The sequence below is a fragment of the Lygodium microphyllum genome, chromosome 10, assembly GCF_053477565.2.
Source record: "Lygodium microphyllum isolate KBCC chromosome 10, Lygodium_microphyllum_v1.1.10, whole genome shotgun sequence".
In the NCBI taxonomy this organism is placed as follows: domain Eukaryota; kingdom Viridiplantae; phylum Streptophyta; class Polypodiopsida; order Schizaeales; family Lygodiaceae; genus Lygodium; species Lygodium microphyllum.
In genome coordinates this window covers 105,092,317-105,114,564 of record NC_141144.1, presented here as the reverse complement: position 1 = coordinate 105,114,564, position 22,248 = coordinate 105,092,317, and the positions used below count along the sequence as shown (strand labels likewise).

At 41.5% G+C, this 22,248-nt stretch overlaps 1 protein-coding gene across 2 annotated transcripts in view; it reads left to right on the top strand.

Moving 5' to 3' along the window:
- The window catches only part of LOC148030388 (alpha/beta-Hydrolases superfamily protein), a 145,868-nt gene that overhangs the window by 65,608 nt on the left and 58,012 nt on the right, over positions 1-22,248 (top strand). For both annotated transcript variants that reach the window (XM_087686701.1, XM_087686702.1), the window contains one exon: positions 5,300-5,369. In XM_087686701.1, coding sequence (XP_087542827.1) covers positions 5,300-5,369 — 70 coding nt within the window. The remainder of the gene's footprint in view (positions 1-5,299; positions 5,370-22,248) is intronic.

Sequence of the window (22,248 nt, the reverse complement as noted above, 5' to 3'; positions counted from 1 at the left end):
ATTTTGGACTTGAGAGGGGTTGTTGAACTAAAATGCATTAGCTTTATTAAAACAGCCCTAAAACTCAATTAATTAATGAAATGAACCTTTTATTAAAAAGAAATGTGTTCCTAGAGAGTATCTGTGTCCCATAAGCACAGACCCTAATTGGGAGAACCTAAACTTTCTATAAATAGAGAGGTTGCCCTTCATTCAGCTACAATCTCGTTTTTGGCTTGGAGATGCTAGAGCTTTGCTGTCCACACCCCATTCATGAAGGAGATCTATCTGAGCTGTCCTACATTGCTGTCCATCATTACTGCGTGCTATTCGGCCTTCTTGTGCAGTTTTTCACTGTTTCCAGCCACCACCGAATAGCTGTTGTCCAACCAGGCGAGTGCTGTTTGGGCAGTGAGCGAGCCGCATAGGGTATGAGTTGGAAGATCCATCCGTAGATGCATTATGCACATGGGAGCTTCGAAAGGAGAAAGCATCCATAGAGGCTCAATTGGAGCCCTTGAAGGAGACATGGGTGAAATATGGACGCACAATATTATGCGATGGATGGTCAAATATGCGTCGAAGGAATGTTTACAATGTTTTGGTATCTTCATGTAAAGGCACCATGTTCATTAAGGCCATCGATGCCTTTGCCTCAGGTCCTGACTATCACAGAAACTTTCATTTGGGAGTACATGTGACAGGTCATCATGGATGTAGGAGTCCAAAATGTGGTGTAGGTAGTGACAAATAATGGAAGCAATTGTGTGTCTTGGGACGTATGCTTGAGGAGGAGTTTCCTAGCATAGTATGGACTCTGTGTGCATCCCATTGCCTTGACTTGCTTATTGAAGATGCTGGGCAAATATCTTGGGTGGATGACATTTTCAAGACGGCAACAAGCATGGTAAGATTTGTGAAGAAGAGGCCATTCATCACAAGCATGTTTCGAGTCAAGAGCACACTTGAGCTATTGAAGCCCTCTACGACTAGATTTGCTTATATGTTTATTGTATTGGAGAGGTTGATACGGGTCCGTCCAAATTTGATACAAACCATTGCATGCTAGGAATGGCTCACATGAAGTGAGAGAGTGTCTTCAAAGGCTTTTGCTTTTAGGCGGATAATTTTAAATGAGAGTTGGTGGGTTTACGCAGAGGCATTGGTGAAAAGTCTCTCTGCTATTTACACTATAGCGCATCACTGATATGGAGGGTTGTACTTTGGGGCTTCTATATGAGTAAATGGATATAATTGGCAAGGCCTTGTTTCGTAACAACTTTTTACCCCAAGACAAGTAAGTTTTATTTAACATGACATAGTTACATGTATCATTGTATCTTGATTTCACTTATTATGCATATTGATTCTTGTTCTATTGTTCTTGATGTCAATCTTCATTGTTCTTGATGTCAGTCTTCACTGCTCTTTAGATCATAGATTATTCATGAGTCATAAATTAAGTTTTGAAGATTGAGTCTTAATTGTGTTAAGCTGTCTTAAGTTTCAACCATTGAGTCCTTAGTTTTGACTCCTCAATCTTCACTCCTGAGTCGTGACATAAATAATGAATCATGATTTCAATCATATGACATGAAGACTCAAAGTTTTGTATGAAATTTGGGTACATGTTATTGCAGGCATTGATATATTTACATACCCTCATAATATTGTATTTATTTTAGTGTATAATCCGAAACACCGTTTCGCCGTTTCCAAAATTTGGCCAAAACTTCGAAACTCTGGTTTTTCCTGTTTCCGTTTTCCCGGTTTCCGAAACTCCCCCGTACTATGGAACTGACTTGGTCTTACATTAGATTGCTGCTTTTCATGAGAGGGCAGCCATCGTTTACTTTACTGGAAGCACTCCTTTGATTAGTAGGATTTGTGCTTGGTTGCAGTCCATGCTTGTCAGTGTTGAGGTATGTCAAGATGATGCTTCAAGGCAAGTGTATGCCCCTCTCATTGAAGAGATCTATGATGGAACGAGGGGGTTTTTTGAGGTCCTTTTTCCTAAGGTTCCCTCTTCGACCTTTTGAAACAACGGAGGCCTATTTATGTTATGGATTCTTTATAAAAAATGTTCTCTAAAATCATTGCCAACAAATTGCAGAAAGTGTTTCCGCCCTTGGTTCATCCACGTCAATATGGTTTCATTAAGGGTCAAAATATAATGCATAACATTTTGAATGTTCAATTGGGGATGGATTATGCCAAAGCTTCGGGCCAATAGGCTGTTATGCTTTAGCTTGATCTTGAAAAGGCATTTGATCATGTTAGCTGGTCTTTTTGTGGCAGCTAATGTCCACCATGGGATTTGGTCCTTGCATGATTTCTCTTGTTGATACCATTAGTCAGGGTGCAGTGGCTTGTAATGCACTTAATGGAGGGATCACAAATGAAATTGCCTTGTCTCGGTCTCTTTTGCAAGGCTGCCCTCTCAGCCCTTCGCTATTTGCTTTAGTCACTCACCGGATGCTCTCATTTTTGGGTAAGTTGGCCGATCAGGGTGAGATTGTTGGTTTGTCTCTTCCTAGTGGTGCCCAAATTTTGGGTCAATCTTTGATTGATGATTCCTTTATGTTTCTTAATGCTAATCGCATTAATGTTAATCTGGCAATGGTTGTGTGGAATCTTTTTGCTTTGGCATCAAGACTCCATATTAATGCTAAAAAATCTACACTACTTTCTTGTATGGAGAATGATATTCAGGCCTTGGGATTGCATGGGTTGGCATGGAGATATAACCAGACACTTGGGTTATCCTATTGGTGTGGATGTAGCTCCTTGTGCCTTGCTTGATTGGATGTCATCCTGTATTCATGATCGGTTCATGTATTGGAAATCTCAAGGCTGGCTTCTTCATGTGTGACTTAAAATTGCTCAATGCATCATGATTAGTATGATTTCGTTTTTTCTGCCATTACTTGGACTAAGAATTCTCTTTTGGAACTGGTTCAGCCTATCCGATTCATGTTGTGGAAAAATAAAGGGAATCGTTGGATTTCGCGGCAGGATGTGAATACTCCTAAAAGGATGGGGAGAGCAGCTTTATTGGATGTTAATTTGCATATGACTGCTTCGAGACTAGCTCTTTTGCAGGCACTGTGTAGAGAGTCATCCCTAGTCAGATATCGCAAAATTTTTCATAGAAAGGACTGGCATCTCTCATGGTAGCATGGTTATTCACGCTTGTTGGTGGCATGTGCTTAATTTCACGAGGCCTATTAAGGTCTTCGAGTCTTTTCTCCTTTCACATTTGATTGCATCTTGGCACGAGAAGTTACATTTTGCAGCTGGTGCCTCCCTGATTTTCATAAGGAGAAGAATTCGCTGCAAGGAGAAGTATTGGCTACCTCTAGGTTGTTGGATTGGGATGATAAAGATTTGCAGTGAGACAAGTTTAACCGGATGTCTTGTTTGGGGTTGCAGACAGTCCTTGATGGTGTCATTCCTGGGCAGCCGCATCTTTATTCTTTCCAACGTATTCGTGAGCACTTTCGGGCGCCTTGAGGATATCATGATATTTGGTCGTCCCTACAGGACAGGCTTCTGAGATTATCTCCTTTGCCTGCGTTACAGCCATCATCTCATTGGCGAGATTGGAGGTTTGTGCTTCTTAATGATATCGAGAAAAGGTCAGCTAATGAGATATATCATTAGATGGTGGAGGCTAAGAGATGGGTCATTGGAGAGGCTTATAAATTTTGGCATATTTGGGATAGCAAAAAGAAGTGGCAGGAAAGATTCATTCAACTCTGGAAGTCTAAGGTTCCTTTTCGGGGTAAAGTGTTCATGTGGAGGTTGCTTATTGGGGTCTTCCAATTGGGGATGTGTTGCATGCTTGCAAGATCTCTGCTGGTTGTTGTATATTTTGCACTACATGTGATGTGACATTGCTTTATCTCTTTGTCTCTTGCCCTGTTGCTCAACAGCTTTGGAGTTTTGTTTCCTGTGTGTGGTCTTCGGCGACTCAACACCGGATATTTGCTTGTTCGTGGATTATGGGAAAGATGATCTCTATGTCTTAGATTATTCTTATCTCTTCCATTTCCTTAGATGGACAGCCCTATGGCATATTTGGCGTACTCAAAATGCCTTTATTTTTGATTCAACATCGGGCATCCATGGTCATGTGGCCGGCGTTTGTGGTTTAGTGTTATAGCAGATTTTCTCTATGGTCTCAGCTGATCTGGTTCTTCTTGACATTGCTGCTTCCTGACTGGATATTGTTCGCTCTACACTAGCTGTCCTTCTGTGTGATATTTCTATGTTAGAGTCTTGGTAGACTTTTATTTGTGTCTGTTTTTTCTTTTCTTGACCTGATGGTTTGATGTAAATATTTGCTTCTTAATTCAATTATCTCCACAAAAAAAGAGAGAGAGAGTGAACACAAGACAATGAGTAAGAGTGGGCAGCAATTCCACACTCAAAAGATGCAAGTGCTAGAATGATAGAATGAAAGTACTGTAGGTCTTAACTAAGTTAGACCTATCCCTAACTCAGCTTGACTTAATTTTACTCTAGAACTAATTGTAGAAGTGGTGACACAACTTGTTAATGTAGTTGTGTTCACACTACAAACCAACTAACGATAACATTGGGCCGCACTGCCCATAGAATTGGCAAATTCTAACATTCATAATTATCCATTCAAGTTTTCGAGTTTTTGTTTTTGTTAGTCATGGTACATAGTTGCATTTTCTCTTTGCGAAGTGTATCATTTCCCCACACCAAGGGGATTTACTAAGAGAGCTATTTTTAAATCTGAAAAACCATGTTTTGATTAGAGTTCAATGTAGTCTCGTTGGTTCAGTGGGTGTGTATGACAAATGAGGCTCTATTAACATCATATTGCACATATTGTTTTATCATCTTTTTTAACTCTTAGCTAAAGAAACTAAAGCACCTCAACTTCTTGGTGGTTATGTTTACGTAATGCCTATCAATGTGGCTTGGCTATTCTTGATCCCATTTCACAAAGCTAGGACTTACCAAGTTTCCTTTTGTGGTTTTGTGCTTTTGTCCAAAGAACATCTCTTAATATGAAAGTTACCATTTTGCAAAGGAGTCAATGCAGAAGTTAACACACAATGTACCATAATAGTCCAAGGTTGTCTTGTAGTGAGAATGCAAGCAACATCATCCAATCACACCTTTTCACCGACAAATAGAAATTACTCACCTTCATTTCATAGCCATTATAACCCCATATTTGTTTTCCTAGAAAGTTAGAAAGATTTTTTTGTTTGTAGTGGTTGGCTTACAAGATGGATCATTTTGACTTAATTTATACTCTTTGATGTTATTTTGTCATTAGGTGGTTTTATGTCGAGGAGGGAGACCCACAAAAAACTACAGTTCTACTAGTCCACGGGTTTCCATCACAGGTGAATCCATGCAGTTTGAAAATATGGAGAGAAAATTTTATAAGATGTCCATACATTTAGTTAAAGTACTTTCTAAAAGGTAGCTTTCTTGCTAGCTTATGTGCTTCAAGAAACGAAGTTGAGAAACTGGATGGTAGTTAAGAAACATATGAAGAGATAATTTTGTTGTTGTTGCATTAAAATATGTGGCCTGTGACTATATATAAAAATTGGGTATCTCTTGCCATGCAAGTCTCTCTAAAGTCTCGTATACTAATCAAATATGCAACTATGATAATGGCCATTTATTCAACCATTTTGGTCTTCTCAACATTGCACAAGTCAAATTTTTGAAACTTAGATTGGTTGCACATAAGATTAAATCTACTCAATGGAGAATGGGGCGGCATAGTAGGGAATTTTTTTGCTTCTTAAAGTCAATCAATTGTTCTCTTCCAACACACATGTTAATCTAAAGGTATCCTGAGGCTATACATATAACAAAGATTAATAATATCCTACATCAAAATAAATAAAGAGGGGATTATCAAACCATTTTTGCTAAAAAAGAAAACTAAAGCTATGCTTTATGATTCATTTTTGCTCCACATTATTCATCCTTTTTGTGCTCTTTAAAGAGCGATATGCATTTGTGTACCAACCATAACTTGAGTACCATTTAAGAAGAAATGTATAAAGGTAGTGAAAGGGAGGAAACCTAACTTCTATGAAAACTCCATGTAAAAACCTGATAGATTCTACGTTGGAGACTAGAGACCACAATCACTCTATATGTTTATTTTCTAAATATTAGCTGCAAATCTCAAAGGTGCTGCAATCATAGAGTTGTCAATGGGTTATTTCAAATTTGCAATCACCCTAACTTAGGCCAGTGGGTGTCAAAACATAATGACGAGAAGTCCTTCGAGAGTCCTCGACTTTAGGATCATAGTTGCCTTCATATGTGGTACGGATTGGTTTGTACGGTACGAACCGTACGGTACGTATCCGTATGAATTCATACGAGATTTTGGGCCTGTTTCGGCCATGTCGCCTACGCCACCTAGATCCCGCGTCCCGCGTTTTTCGCTCTCGCTTTTGCTTTGCCTGCCTGTGTGGCACCTTTTGGGGGGTGGGAAGCCTTGGATACCTCACCCCACCCCCTTTTCCAGCCATGCACTCCCCTCCCCGGCCCTCTTTGGATTGTTGGGTATTTGACTCACGCCTCACTTATGCCTACGCTCATATGGGAGTGTCGGTGATCAGTAGGACACTGGGGCACTTTTTACTCTCGGTAGGAGAGGTTTTTTCCCCCAGACTTATAGTCTTATTGTCGTATGTGCTTATGTGCTTATGTTACACACTTATGGGCACTTAGCGTGTGTCGGGTGTGAACACCCCCTACAACTCTAAGTTTAAGGGTTGTACTTTGTACTTTCTGGTTACACTCTTTCAGACTATTCTCTTGGGTGTCGTGCTTCACTCTGTCTCTCTTACTCTCACACTGTCTACTGAACTCTGAGCTGCACCTCGATCCTATTGGTGTGGATGTAAATTTAAAAAAAATACATTTTTTCTACCAGAATTAATCTGTGGAAGAGAGGGTTCCCACGGCCCAGGCACAATATTCAGAAACGTGTCTGGGACACATTAAATGCAATTTTTGGACACAGTCATAAATTTTTTTGGGGCTTTTATGTATTTTGAGGACAGTTGCATATGAACTACTGTTACAGTCACAGAAAGATTGTTTTGACAGAAAATTTGGCAGAAATTTTGGGGCTTTTGATATAACAGTGTTGTTGAGCACTGTTTGCACCTTGGGAAGCGTGCATTAAAAGACAGTTTTTGATAGAGTACGCCCTTGCACATTAATTGCAGAAGTGTGTTTGCTGCAATTTTTGGAAATCTGCAGATTTCCATGCCTTACTGCTTTGACATTGCTCATTTGTCTTTGGAAATTTGTCATCATGGCAAATCAAGGAGGTGATGTCTTTACGTCTGTATCCAAGGAAGACAGATTGGACGGAAACAATTACTCGCTATGGTCATTCATGATGAAGAATGTATTAGTGGCCAAGAATTTATGGGATTATGTCAGTGGACAGGAAACACGACCGGGAGTTGTAGCTCCCGTTACTCCTCCCCATGGCGCACGTGGACAATGGGGACCTCAGCCTGCTCCACCTCAGCCACTTCCTCCAAGAACTGCAGCTCAAAAAGCTTGGAATACACGTGATGCACAGGCCTTGTCGCTGATTGCTCTGGTAGTTCAGCGATCCATCATTCCTCACATTCGTTCAGCATCTTCTTCACGAGATGCATGGTTGACTTTGGAGCATATGTTTGCAGGAAAGAATGAGACTCGGATCTCTTTCTTGAAGAAAGAGTTGGAGACTTTGAAGATGAATGAGGGTGATTCGATGCAAGATCACTTAAATAAGATTTAGGACTTGAGGGAGCAGCTCATGAATGTAGATGAGTATTTTTCGGATGCACAGTTGATATCCACCACCTTGAATTCCTTACCTCCTTCGTACTTGTCTTTTCATACTGCATTGAACCTCACCATGAGGATTGCTGAGCACCCACTCACTTTTATTCAGCTGGTTAGTTTGCTTCTAGAGGAGGAGCAAATAGGAAAAAATAGTGGTGTGGATGCTATAGTCTTTGAGCAGGCTTTTGTGGCAAGACAGAAAGGCAAAAACAGCAAGGTGAAAAATGCTCTACAGAGTTCTGGCACTTCGGGCACATCGCAGAATCAGACACAAGGGGGGACAGAAGCTAAAAAAGGAAAATGTCATTATTGTAAGAAGCCCGGCCACTATATCACTGAGTCAGGAAGCGCATTGCCAAAGAGAAGAAGAAGGAGTCAGGAATGTCTGTTTCTACTACTCCTTCCACTGCTAGTGAGTCCGCGTCCTTTGTTGTGGACAGGGACTATTGTTTTTACACTTGTAGTTATGACATCTCTTGGGCCGATAGAGCACTTAGCTCTACAGAGGATGCTGACATTTGGTTCTTTGACAGTGGTGCTTCTAGACATATTACATCTCGCAGAGATTTGTTTGCTTCGGTTAGTGCACCTCCCGTTGGGAAATCTGTACAGTGTGCCAATAATGCATCATACCCTGTTCGTGGTATTGGGGAGATTCAGCTCACAGCCATTGATGGCTCTATTCTCCGCTTGCAAGATGCTTTGTTTGTGCCTGGAATCAAGAAGAATTTGCTTTCTATTTCTTCTTTGGCACGTTGTGGTTTGCAGGTCACATTTGATGATGACCGTTGCACGGTTAGAGATAAAGAACGCATGACTTTGGTCTTGACAGGATCTTTGTGTCATGGTTTATATGAGTTGGATGCTCTTTCAGTAGATCAGACGGCATACTTGACATCCACTCTTACTCCTGCTATGATACAGGTGGAGTTATGGCATGCTCGTTTGGGGCATGTAAACTTTGGCAGCTTGATGCTTTTGCAGCGTACTCAGATGCTGGATGGCTTACCTCTCTTGGAGAGACCTCCTGAGCATTTATGCGAGGGATGCATTTTAGGGAAAATGCATCGTTTCTCATTTTCTCTTGATGTTGCTTTCAGAGCAACAACCAGATTGCAGTTGGTGCATTCAAATGTTTATGGGCCTATGCAAACCATGTCATTGGGCGGTGGTTATGATTTTGTGACATTCGTTGATGACTTTACACGTTTTTGCTGGGTCTACTGTTTGAAAAAGAAGTCAGAAGTGTATGATGCATTTTTGGCTTTCAATGCACTTGTTGAAAATCAATCTGGATGCAAGATTAAGACTCTCCGTTCGGACCGAGGGGGGGAATACATGTCCTCTATGCTGAATTCCTTTTTGCTGAATTCCTTTTTGCAGCAAAGGCATAGTTCATCAGTATACTACTGCCTATACTCCACAGCAGAATGGGGTAGCAGAGAGGAAGAATCGGTCACTCATGGAGATGGCCAGATGTATGCTGAAGGCAAAGAGCAGTTTTTGGATGGAAGCAGTCATGTGTGCTTGCCATATTTTGAACAGATGCCCTACCAAAGCCTTGAAGACCATCACACCTTTTGAGGCTTGGAACAGCTGTAAACCTTCTGTTGGTCACTTTCGTACCTTTGGGTGTCTTGCCTATGCCCATATTCCACAGGTACTTAGAAAAAAGTTGGACAACAAGGCTGTTAAGTGCATTTTTATGGGATATAGCAATGAGAGCAAAGGCTACAGACTCTATGATCCCGTTACAAAGAAGGTTTTTGTCAGCAGGGATGTTGTTTTTGATGAAAAATCAGAATTATCCTTGGCTGGTTTGGACACATATCAGACTGCCCGTGATGTTTTTGAAGGGCTGCCCCCCATTACTTTTGGTGATTCAGCTGGAGCTTTAGAAAATGAACCTGATGTTCAGCCAACTGCTCTTATGGAAAGTGCAGAAATTCAGCCATTGGCTGATCGGAATATTCAGCATAATGCTGAAACTGAAATTCAGCAAGAGCTTGCACACAGTCAGGAAGCTAGACAGTTACCTAGATGGTATTTGCAGACTATGCAAGATAGTCCTTTGGATGCACCCATGGTTGGTCGTACTAGAAGGCAAACTCGTTTGCATGATTCAGCACATACCATGGAGTTTGTTATGGCAGCAAGCACTTTTGATAATGAAGAGCCTGAATGTTATGAGGATGCACAACACAGTGTGCATTGGATGGCAGCAATGCAAGCTGAATTAGATTCTATTACTAAGAATCAAACTTGGGATTTGGTGTCCTTGCCATTTGGGAAGAAAGCCATTGGAACGAAATGGGTCTACAAACTGAAAAGGAAAGTAGATGGATCCATTGATAAATACAAGGCACGGCTTGTAGCTAAAGGCTACGCACAGAAAAAGGGCATTGATTATGAGGAGACATTTGCTTCTACTTCCCGTATGACGACCATCAGGTCTATGATTGCTTTGGCTGCACATTATGGTTGGACAGTGCATCAGCTAGATATCAAGACTGCATTCTTACATGGAGAACTTCAAGAGGAAGTCTATGTACAGCAGCCCATTGGTTTTGCAGTTGAAGGCTTAGAACATTTGGTATGCAAGCTCAAAAAGGCACTATATGGTTTGAAACAAGCTCCTAGAGCTTGGTATGCAAAAATAGATGCTTTTTTGCTTGGTCAAGGGTTTCTAAACAACTCATCTGAGTCTACCCTTTACGTATGTAAAGAAGGGGGATCTATGCTAATTATATGTCTTTATGTTGATTACTTTTTGCTCACTGGAACACATGCTGATCAGATTTCAGCATTGAAACAAAATTTGCAGCAAACTTTTGACATGTCTGACTTGGGAGTTTTGCATTACTACTTGGGCATCCAGTTCATACATGATGCTCGAGGTATTGGGCTATCACAGTCAAGGTATATTGGGCAGCTTCTTGAGAAGTTTGGCTTATAAGATTGCAAGCCAGTTTGTACTCTCATGGAACCTGGACTGAAACTATCATTACATGATGACAGTGATTTGTTTGATATACATACATATGCTCCTGCAGTTGGATGTCCTATCTATCTATGCAACACTAGGCCGGACATACAGTTTGCAGTTTCAGCTTTGAGCAGGTACATGCATCAGCCAGGTATGTCACATTGGCAAGCTGTCAAGCGTGTTTTTCATTACTTGCAGGGTACTCGATCTCTTGGGTTGCTTTATGCCAAGGGGGGACCACTGCAGTTACATGCTTACAGTGATTTTGATTGGGGTGGTGATTATGATACACGTCACTCCACTAGTGGGCAATTGTTTCTTTCTTGGCTTAGCAAGAAACAATCCACTGTTGCCACATCGTCATGTGAAGCTGAATACAAGGCAGCTTTCACTACCACAGTTGAATGCGTATGGCTTAGACGCTTGCTAGCTGATTTGGATGTATCTGTTATTACGGAGCCTACTCCTTTGTTCAATGACAGTCAGAGTGCCATTGCAGTGGCACGGAACCCAGTGTTTCATGTCCGCACGAAACACATTGAGATCCATTATCACTTTGTCAGAGAGAGGCTACATGCAGGTGATATCAGCCTTGTCTATTGTCCTACCACCAGTAATGTGGCAGGCATCTTCACCAAAGCTCTTTCTTGTGACAAATTTGAAGCATTTCGCGATGCTTTAAATTTGATATTCTTTGGTGGAGGATGATCCTTGTACTCTTGATCACTCTTCACTCCAGGGGGGTTTGTTGGGTATTTGACTCACGCCTCACTTATGCCTACGCTCATATGGGAGTGTCGGTGATCAGTAGGACACTGAGGCACTTTTTACTCTCGATAGGAGAGGTTTTTTCCCCCAGACTTATAGTCTTATTGTCGTATGTGCTTATGTGCTTATGTTACACACTTATGGGCACTTAGTGTGTGTCGGGTGTGAACACCCCCTACAAGCCTAAGTTTAAGGGTTGTACTTTGTACTTTCTGGTTACACTCTTTCAGACTATTCTCTTGGGTGTCGTGCTTCACTCTGTCTCTCTTACTCTCACACTGTCTACTGAACTCTGAGCTGCACCTCGATCCTTCGATCTCACATGGATTTCTTCTAGCTGGCAGCCCTCTCTTTGACTGTTTGAACTTTGATTGTTTGAACTTTGACCTTTCTCTCATCTACAAAAGGTGCTCCTCTCCTCCATGCTTCCACACCAATTTAGCAAGCACTTGTGACTTACCATTCTCATCTTCCTCTCTTGGATCTCGTCGCTCGATTCTTGAATGGACGTGTGATTTGTCATTCTCGAATCTCATCTCCCATCTCCTCTTTCCCGCACCCTATCGAAGCATTTACCATTCTCAAATTTCATCTCCCATCCCCTCTATCCCACACCCTATCAAAGCATTTTCCATTCTCATCTCCCATCCCCTCTCTCTCACTCTTGCTCTTTCAACTTTACCCCAACCCTCAGGCCTCTCAAGTCTCCCTCTCAACTTTGAAGAGTCGAGACTCAAGCATCTCTTTCTCTCTCTCTCTCTCTCTCTCTCTCTCTCTCTCTCTCTCTCCTCTTTATCCGTCATCGGCACCATGACTCCTAAGAAGCATAAGGCCTTCAATTTGCATGCAATCCATGTGGAGAGGGACACAAAGAAGTCCAACTTTCACCCATGCAAGTATTGCGGGAAGCGCTATACAAGTGATGCAGCTCGGATTCTCAAACATCTTTCCAAGACGGGGGGCAAGTTGCTCTATGCAAGGAGATCCCTCAAAACATTGCGGAGGAGATTCTCGCCAAGATGAGAGGGGGATCCACAAGAGGAGGAGGAAGTGGCTTATCGGCACCAACTCCTATGCCTACTAGCGAGTAAGCATCCAATGTGGGCGTATCTTCAACCGATGCGGGAGAGACCTCTTCCATTGGTGGTGGGGGCTCCACATCTCCCCGGCTCCTGTAAAAGACAAAGAGTGGAGGCTCATGCGATGCCGGAGAGACAATCATCTCTCTCTCAAGTTCCCGGTCATGTGCGACTTGTGGACATTGAAATTGCACGCACGGTGATTGAGTGCAATCTTGCATACAATGTCCTAAAGCAAGAGCAATGGAAGAAGATGGTAAAAGGCATTGCCAATGTGGGTCGATGTGAAGGATGGACCGGTGTCAGATACAATGACATGAGGACGAGAAAGATTGATGAAGAGAGGGAGAGGATTGATAGAGCCCTTGATCTTATTCGGGCCGCATGGATAAAATATGGTTGCTCCATTCTCACCGACAGATGGAGTGATCGTAAGAAACAGAGCATCATCAACATACTCGTCTCATGTCCACTCGGCACTTACTTTTTACGGGCCGTAGATACCGGCAAGAGGGGGAGAAAAACGACGGGCGCATTCATCTACCGCCACATTCTACAAGCTATTATTGAGGTATACATTGCAATTTGTGTTTTAAATTTGTTTCACTTTCTTTCATTATGATAATATCATGATTCATAATTGAAATTTGATTTATACATTACTTGTAATTTGTAAATTGTGGTTGTAGGTGGGCCCCTCAAATGTGATGCAAGTTGTTACAAACAATGCATCGAATTGTCGGTGCATGGGCTGTTTGCTTGAGGCCGAGTTTCCTACGATTGTGTGGACTTCATGTGCAAGTCATTGTTTGGACTTGCTCATGGAGGACATTGGGAAGCTCAAGTGGATGAAGAGGGTGGTCCACAAAGCTACATCAATTGTCACATTCTTCATAGTAAAGGTAAAGGTTGGCCCCTCAAATATGGTGCAAGTTGTTACAAACAATGCATCGAATTGTCGGCACATGGGCTGTTTGCTTGAGGTCGAGTTCCCTACGATTGTGTGGACTCCATGTGCAAGTCATTGTTTGGACTTGCTCATGGAGGACATTGGGAAGCTCAAGTGGATGAAGAGGGTGGTCCGCAAAGCTACATCAATTGTCACATTCTTCATAGTAAAGGTAAAGGTGCTTGCGATGTATCGTAAGCATAGCACACTAGAGTTGAAAAAGCCTTCTTGAACTCGCTTTGCTTACATGTGGTTATTGCTGGAGCGCCTTTATAAGGCGTGGTCCGCGCCTTGCGCGAGATAGTGGTGTCCACTCTATGGAATGAGTGGGATGAGCATGAGACAGAAGATGCCAAAGCCGTGCAGCGCTTATGCCTTAATGAGCAGTTTTGACAAAAGTCCGTGCGGTTGTCATTGTCGTGACTCCCTTTTATAGGGTGTTACGTATGAGTGATTGCGAGGGGTCCACCATGGGCCTTCTTATTCACTTCTTTAGAGCGGCATTGGTGGAGGTACGTGCTTGTACAGTGATCACAGAGACATAGCGTGCACATGTTTTAGAGATAGCAGAGAGGAGATGGGTGTGGATGCATAAGCCCATCCATGGTTTTGTCGCATTGATACATCCGGCCTACAAGTCACCGGCGGTCATGGATGATAGAGAGTTGTGTTCGGACCAGCTTGCTATTTAACTTGTGTGGTCCTTGTGGATGATCACAATGCAATGCTAGAGGAGTTAGGATGCTATGCAGATCAGAGAGGGTATATGGCTTTTGCTTCTCCCACTTGTTGGAGGAGAGAGTCACTTGTGAAGCCTTTATTTTGGTGGCAAAACTTTGGATACACACTAGAGACCCTTCAGTCCTTAGCCATGAGGGTCCTTGTCCAGGATTGCTCTTCGGGTGCATGTGAGAGAAACTGGAGTGCTTATTCTCTCATTTACACAAAGATTCATAATTGGCTTAGCACACGACAGTTAGAGCGGCTAGTTTATTGCCGCACTAACTTACGCATGATGAGGGCTATGATGAGCATGGGTAGTCCAAAGCAGGTAAAGTTTAAACACTTAACCATAACATTTAAAATTTGTTGTTTTAACTTTTAAACATTGAACTTTGAAGTTTAAACTTTATTCTTTACAATTTAGACTTTAGCATTTACAATGATCAATCTTACATGCATCAGTGCATTGTGTAGGTGAATGTTGATACATTCAAGTTGACGGGCGACACTCTTCGGAGTATACATAAGGAGGTGGACGAGGAGGAGGAGATGATTTTTGCAGAGCTCTATAGAGAGCTTATAGCAGTAGATACTTGTGACACTCGCAGTCAGCGTGCTTGTGGGCAAGGAGTTCGAGTAGGTGGTAGCAGGGGCATGGTCATTCAACGCCGTCCATCATCGAGGAGGGGTGGTTCGAATGGCTTGCAGACATATGTAAGGTGGGGCTCTAGTAGCTCACATCCTGTGCCTCATGATGATATCCCCACCTTGCCTACACAGCCGCCACCTAGGGAGCCATCATTTGATGATGATGGTAACCTCATCAGTGAGGATGAATATGAGTGTGTCTCATCGTCGGATGTTGAGGAGTCATCTTCAGACTCTCTTGATGAGCACTCAGATGGTTCTGATGATGATGATGATGATGATAGTGATGCCTCATTATAGATTCATATGACATAGGTCTCTCTTTTTTTTTGTATTAGATATACTAGACTGTAGACTGTAGTTATATCGCATGTTTTGCATAGCCCATGTGACCACTATGGTCACCCTCATGTATTAATCCTATTTTGTAATGAAATGGCTAGTTCCACTTTAAACATGTATTCTATGATCTATCATTTAATGTTTTATGATTTTTGTTATTTAAAAATTCATCTTAATTTTTTTTCATACTAATATCGTACCGTACCTTGTAAAATCATAAGGTACCAATTAGTACCATATTTTATCATACCGTATCGTATCGTACCTTTCATACCTGACAACTATGTTCAACATCTATCCAAATCATCATGAAGGCTCATAGGAGTGCAAAGACAAACATTGTAATTAGCCATCAGTTGTATCTTCACCAAATACAGCAAACATATATTATTTTATGACCTAGTTCTCTTTTGAAATATATACGAGCTTTTGAGTTTTGTACTGCTCATATTGGTTTTGGGTTATGGTAAGGGATAAAGACTGTCATTGGTCCAAGTAGGTGCAAGAAAACACCAAGAAGAAACAATACTAAACATTGTGTAAAACAAAAGAAAATCACATTAACATGGTTCATACTTTTGACATTGAAAATGTTTTGAAAGGACCTCTATTATTTGCGTGCTTCTCTTCATTATGTTTTTAAAGACTTCTCTTCTCATCATATTTTTGAAAGATAATAGCCCATGGTGTGTGTGGTATCATTTCAATGAACTGTTGGGTTTGACTCACACCTACGCTCACAAAGGAGTATTGGTAATCCGCAGTAGGACACTTTTTACTCTCCTTATGAGAGGTTGTTCCTCAGTTATATTATCTTCTATTTTATGTGCTTATGTTACATAGGTCGGTCATCTATTGTGTTTTACATCTTTCATGTGTGAACGCACATTAAGAAGCCTAAGGTTTAAGGTTTGTGCTTTGTACTTTCATTACACTCTTGGTAATTGCATTGGGAGTCGTGCTGTGTCTTCACTTTCTCACTCTTCATTGTTAACTGTGTACTCTCAGCTGAGCTTTGATTCTCCATATCTCACATTTGGTATCAAAGCCACAAGCTTAGCCTCTCGCCGTGTCCAACTGTCACCAGCAGCTCCGCCACCTCAGAGCTTAGTTGTGCTGCCACCTGTGTCAACCGTCCCGATCTCCAGTCCACAACTGTAGGCTTGCCAGGTCCGCCACTGTCCAGCACCGCCTGCAGCGCAGCGGGCTGTGCCTTCTGCTCCAACTGCTGGTGCTCGTCAGCTCCACTTTAGGCCCGCCACTTGTAGCACCTCCAGTCACCCTCTGCGCCAGCAACCAGCGCTGCACCTTGGTCTTGTGCCGCTGTCACTAGCCTCTGCATCACTACCTGTTCTCTAGCGCCTGCCAGCTCCACCTTGGTCCAGTGGCGCTGCCTAGCTATCGCCATCTAAACAACCTGCTTGCCTCTAATTGTATCTCTGTCAGCTCCTCCAGGCCTGACAGTTGTCACAGCCAACATTAGAGGTAAAGAAGGCATTTATTCAGTTTTTAGTTAAAATCTGAATCACAGCAAAGGGCTTTTCCCTGGGCAGTTTATTTCTGCTCTTGGACATGACTTGGACACACTTATTGCAGAAATTTCTTGAGATTTGGGAATAAATTTTGGGGCTTTTGGGTTTAATGTAGACATTGGCACATGTACTACAGGTTCAGTTTGATAGACTGAAATTGTACATTTTGGACAACAAAATTTTGGGGACTTTGCATTGGTTGTGTTGTTGAGCATTGTTTATTCATTGAACAGCGTGTACATTGGACAGTTTTGATAGAGTGTGATAGAGATTTGTCAATTACAGCCTGGTGCATGCTGTAATTTTTGAAAATTTCTAGATTTCCAGGTTGTTCCAGCTTTAGCTCTTGCTCTTGTAGTGACTGAAACAGTGACATTTACTATGGTCAATCAGGGACAGAGTGATGTCTTCACATATGTATCCAAGGAGGATAGATTGGACAACAATAAATATTCTTTATAGTCTTTCATGATGAAGAACGTGCTGATTGCAAAAACTCTTTGGGATTATGTTAGTGGTGAAGAAGTTCGTCCTAGGGTTGTGGCTCTTGCAACACCTCCTCTTGGAGGATGTGATAAAAGGCCCGCTCCAGCTCAGCCACTTCCCCAAAGATCAGTAGCACAAAAGGTTTGGGATACACAAGATGCTCAAGCATTGTTGCTGATTGCATTGATAGTTCATTGGTCTATAACCTTGCATATACGGTCTGCAACTTCTTCACGAAAAGCATGGCTCACAGTTGAGCAGATGTTCGCTAGAAAAAATGAGACATGCATCTCTTTCTTGAAGAAAGAGCTTGAGAATGTGAAGATGGATGCAGGTGAGTCCAGGTAGAATTATCTTATCATAATTCAGGACTTAGATGAGCTATTAATAAATGTAGATGAGTATTATTTGATGCACAGTTGATCTCTATTAGTATGAATTCTTTGTCACTCTCTTATTTGACCTTTCATATGGCCCTAAATCTCACCATGAGAATTTCTCTGTAGCCATTTACTTTTCTTTAGTTGGTTAGCTTGCTCTTAGAAGAAGAGCAAACAAGAAAGAAGAGTGGGGTGGATGTTATAGTCTCTGAATAGGCTTTTATGTCGAGGTACAAGGGCAAGGGCAACCAATTAAAAAATTCTCTGTAGAGGTCTGGTTGTTTAAGTACTCCAAAGAGCAATAAGAAATAGGGGGGCACGCAAGCCAAGAAGGGAAAGTGTCACTATTGTAAGAAGCTAGGTCATTACATCACGGAATGTAAGAAGCGCATTGCCAAGGAGAAGAAAAAGTCAGGGATGTGTTTCTGATGCATCTTCTACTGCTACAGAGTCCACATCTTTCGTTGTAGATCGAGGCTACTGTTTTTATACTTGCAGTTATGACTATTCTTGGGCTGATATAGCATTTAGTTGTACTGAGGATACTAGCACTTGGTTTTTTGACAATGGTGCTTCTAAGCACATTACATCTCACAGGGATTTGTTTTCCTTTTGTTATTGTAGCTTCTATTGGCAAGTGTGTGCAGTGTGCCAACAATGCATCTTACCCTGTTAGAGGTATTGGGGAGATTGTCTTGAAAGCCATTGATGGCTCTACTCTTTGTTTACAAGATGCATTATTTGTGCCAAGCATAAAGAGGAATTTGTTGTCCATTTCTTCTTTAGCAAAGTGTGGTATATAGGTCACATTTGATGGTAACAAATGTACGGTTAGGGATAAAGAATTCTTGACTTTTGTTTTGATTGGCACATTTTATTATGGACTCTATGAATTAGATGTCTATTCGATTGATCAGTTAGTCTATTTAGCATCTACTCTTACTCCTGCTATGTCATAAGCAGAGTTATGGCATGCTCGTATGGGACATGCCAACTATGGCAGTTTGTTGCTTATGCAGCGTACTCAGATGCTAGATGGTTTACCTCTCTTAGAGAGACCTCTTGAGCATATTTGTGAGGGATGCACCTTGGGGAAAACGCATCGACTCTCAATTTCTCGTGATGTTTCTTTTAAGGCAACCACGAGATTACAAATTGTGCATTCGGATGTATGTAGACCTATGCAAACAAAGTCATTGGATGGATGCTATTATTTTGTCACCTTCATTGATGATTTTACTCGTTTTTGCTGGGTCTATTCATTGATGAAAAGGCTAGAGGTATATGATGCATTTTTGGCTTCTTTTGCACTTGCCAAAAATCAATCTGGCTGTAGGATTAAGACTCTCTGTTTGGACTAAGGGGGGAAATACATGTCTTCCTTGCTGAATAATTTTTTGAAATAGAATGGCATTGTCTATTAGTATACTATTGCATATACTCCACAACAGAATGGGTTTGCAGAATGGAATAATCGGTTACTCATGGAGATGGCTAGATATATGCTGAAAGCTAAGAGTTTGCCACATGGCTTTTGGATGGAAATAGCTATGTGTGCTTGTCTTGTGTTGAACATGTGTCCTACCAAGGAATTAAAAGATGTTACGCCTTTTGAGGCTTGGAACAGCCAGAAACCTTCTGTTGGCCATTTTCATACTTTTGGGTGTCTTGTGTCTGCTCATATTTCCAAAGTACTAAGAAAGAAATTGGACAACAAGGCTATCAAATGCATTTTTCTAGGGTACAACAGTGAGAGCAAAGAATATAGACTATATGATCCCGTTTCCAAGAAAGTCTTTGTCAATAGGGATGTGATTTTTGATAAAACATCAAAATTATCCCTTGCTGGTTTTTATACATATTAGGCTGTAAATGATGTGTTTGAAGGGCTGTTGCCCATTTCTTTTGGTGTTATAGCTGGAGCTTCAATAAATGAACATAATGTTGAGCTAGTTGCTCCATTGAGCAATGCAGAAATTCAGCCTATGGCTGATTTGAATATTCAGCAAGCTGCTGAATTTGAGGTTCAGTAGGAGCTTGTACACAATTAGGAAGTAATGTAGATGCCTAGATGGTACTTGCAGACTATGAAAGATAGTCATTTGGATGCTCTTATTGTTGGTTGTACTAGAAGAAAAGCTCATCTGCATGATGATGCTAATACTATGGAGCTTGTTATGGCAGCACACACACGTGATGATGAGGAACATGAATGCTATGAGGATGCACAACAAAGTGTGCATTGGATGGAAGCAATGCAAGCTGAATCTAATTCTATCATAAAGAAAAGGGTATCGCTATTATAACCATTCATCACATGTGAGTTCACAGTGAGCATGGACGTTATTTTTTATGAGATGAGTAGTTGGTACACATCTACTGGTGATGTATTAGATGATAATAATGATCATGATAGCTATGTGCAAAAAGAAAAGCAAGAATCAGGGAGCCTTAGTGGACTAGAAACATCATTTGGTACTACACCTACAGTTAGTTTTTGGATTGGGAGACTAAGGAGTAGCTCCACGTCTTCAAGTGAATCTACAAGTGTTGTAGGTAAAGACAAAGAAAGAAAAAAGTGTTGGATGTTAATGAATCTACTAGCCATTTGGGATTTGATGGAGATTCTAGTGGTTTAGAGAGTTTAGATGATGAGATTGGTATTCCTTCAATCAGGACACCAAGTGTACAGAGAGCACATAGTAATGTAAAGGCTCCACTAAGTGATCTAGTGTTGTATGCAGGTCTAGTAGGGTTATATACCCTATTTAAAGATTTGGTTTTGAAGATTATGTAGCTCACCATTATGCTTATATGGTGAAGGTGGTTGAGGATGTTGAGCCCACTTGTTTTGAGGATGCTGTTAGTCATGTTTATCATGGGATTTAGTGACATTTCCTATTGGAGAGAAAGCCATTGGTACCAAGTGGATATATAAGCTGAAAAGAAAATGTTGGGAATAAAGGCCCTCATGCCTTTTAATGTGCTCGGGTGTGAACAACTTGTACTTGCACATATATATCTATCTAAAAACCTAAAGTGGTACACTCATCATTGTACCCAAAAATCATACACTCTCTCTACTCTGCTCTGTCTCGCTCTGTCTCGCTGCTGCTAACAAATGCTGACTGTCTCGATCTTCGTGCCCCCTGGTCATTACAAATTGGTATCAGAGCCAACGGCTCTCACGCAAGCTCTTGGGGGGTAGACCATCAGGTGTAAAGTCTTGTGTAATAGTCTTGTGGACTGTTGAGGAGTAGGCGACATGTGGCGAGTAGACGAACACGTAAGCAAAGAACGACTGACAGATAGGCTACTGTTGGTTGGGTGCAGTCGACGGTAGACTAACGACACGTCAGACGGGCTGCGTGATAGGTGACGAGGTCGCGTTGCGTGACAGGTGACGGGGCGAACTGAATGCAATGGGGCTGCACGACGACCTATACGTGATGAGCGACAGATCATCCCGTCACACAAATAGGGCAGAAGGTCAATGCCACATTTTTCCCTTTAATTTACTTCATCCTATTTTTTCCCTTTACTGGGTGTTCACATCTACAAGCACAAAGTGCAAACCTGTGTCTTAAAATTTTGGGGCTTTTCCCAAATTCGGTGCCTGACACACATTGCAGTGATCTTTGGACCAAAAATTGCAGACATTGAATGCACAAGCCTTAGAAAGTTTTGGGGATTCTCCAATGCAAGTGAAATTTTTTTGCTTGGATGAGTCAATTTCACTGAAATTTGTGCAATCTTGGCCCGAAAATTTGGGGCTTTTCCTGGACTTGGGGATTGTGATGCAGGACGAGACAATTTGTCTCAGAAATTGCAAGAATTTGTGACATTTTGTCTCGGAAATTTGGGCCTTTTCATGTACATGCAAAATTGGGCTGAAATTTACTTAATTTCTCGACATTGATGCACATTGGACCCTGTGCAATTTGGGGATTTTGCTGTTTGGACAATATTTGTGCACCATTTGGTCATTTTATGTACATGCAAGCTTAATTCCATGCAATTTGGACATCTAGCACTTGGAAAATTTGGGGGTTTTTGCTAAAATTGCTCTATTTTGGCAAAATTGGCTTGTTCTATTCATGTCACAGACAATGCAGATGTGTGGTTGATTCTTTGAGCGCACAAATTTTTGGCGCTTTTGACCGTGTGTGTCAAATTTTATGCCGGTGGGTACATATACAATAGAAATTGCAGCTAAAATTTGGGATTTCTCATGTAATGTGATGTATATGCCCTTGGAACAGTTGTAATTAGTTGTGGAATGCTCTAGCACACATGGTTTGGTGCTTCTGAAGATTTAATTACAGTTCTGAATCTCTGCTTCTACGTGGTCATTTATTGTTGGTTGGTACTTGTTTGTACCTTGGTCACTTGTGTGACAGTTTGGGCCTGCATTTGCTGAATTTTTGGCCCACATTTGGGCTGAAAATCATAGCTGGCAACAATGACACCAGTAATCTCATGCACATAAAGAAGCTTGAAGAAGCACATA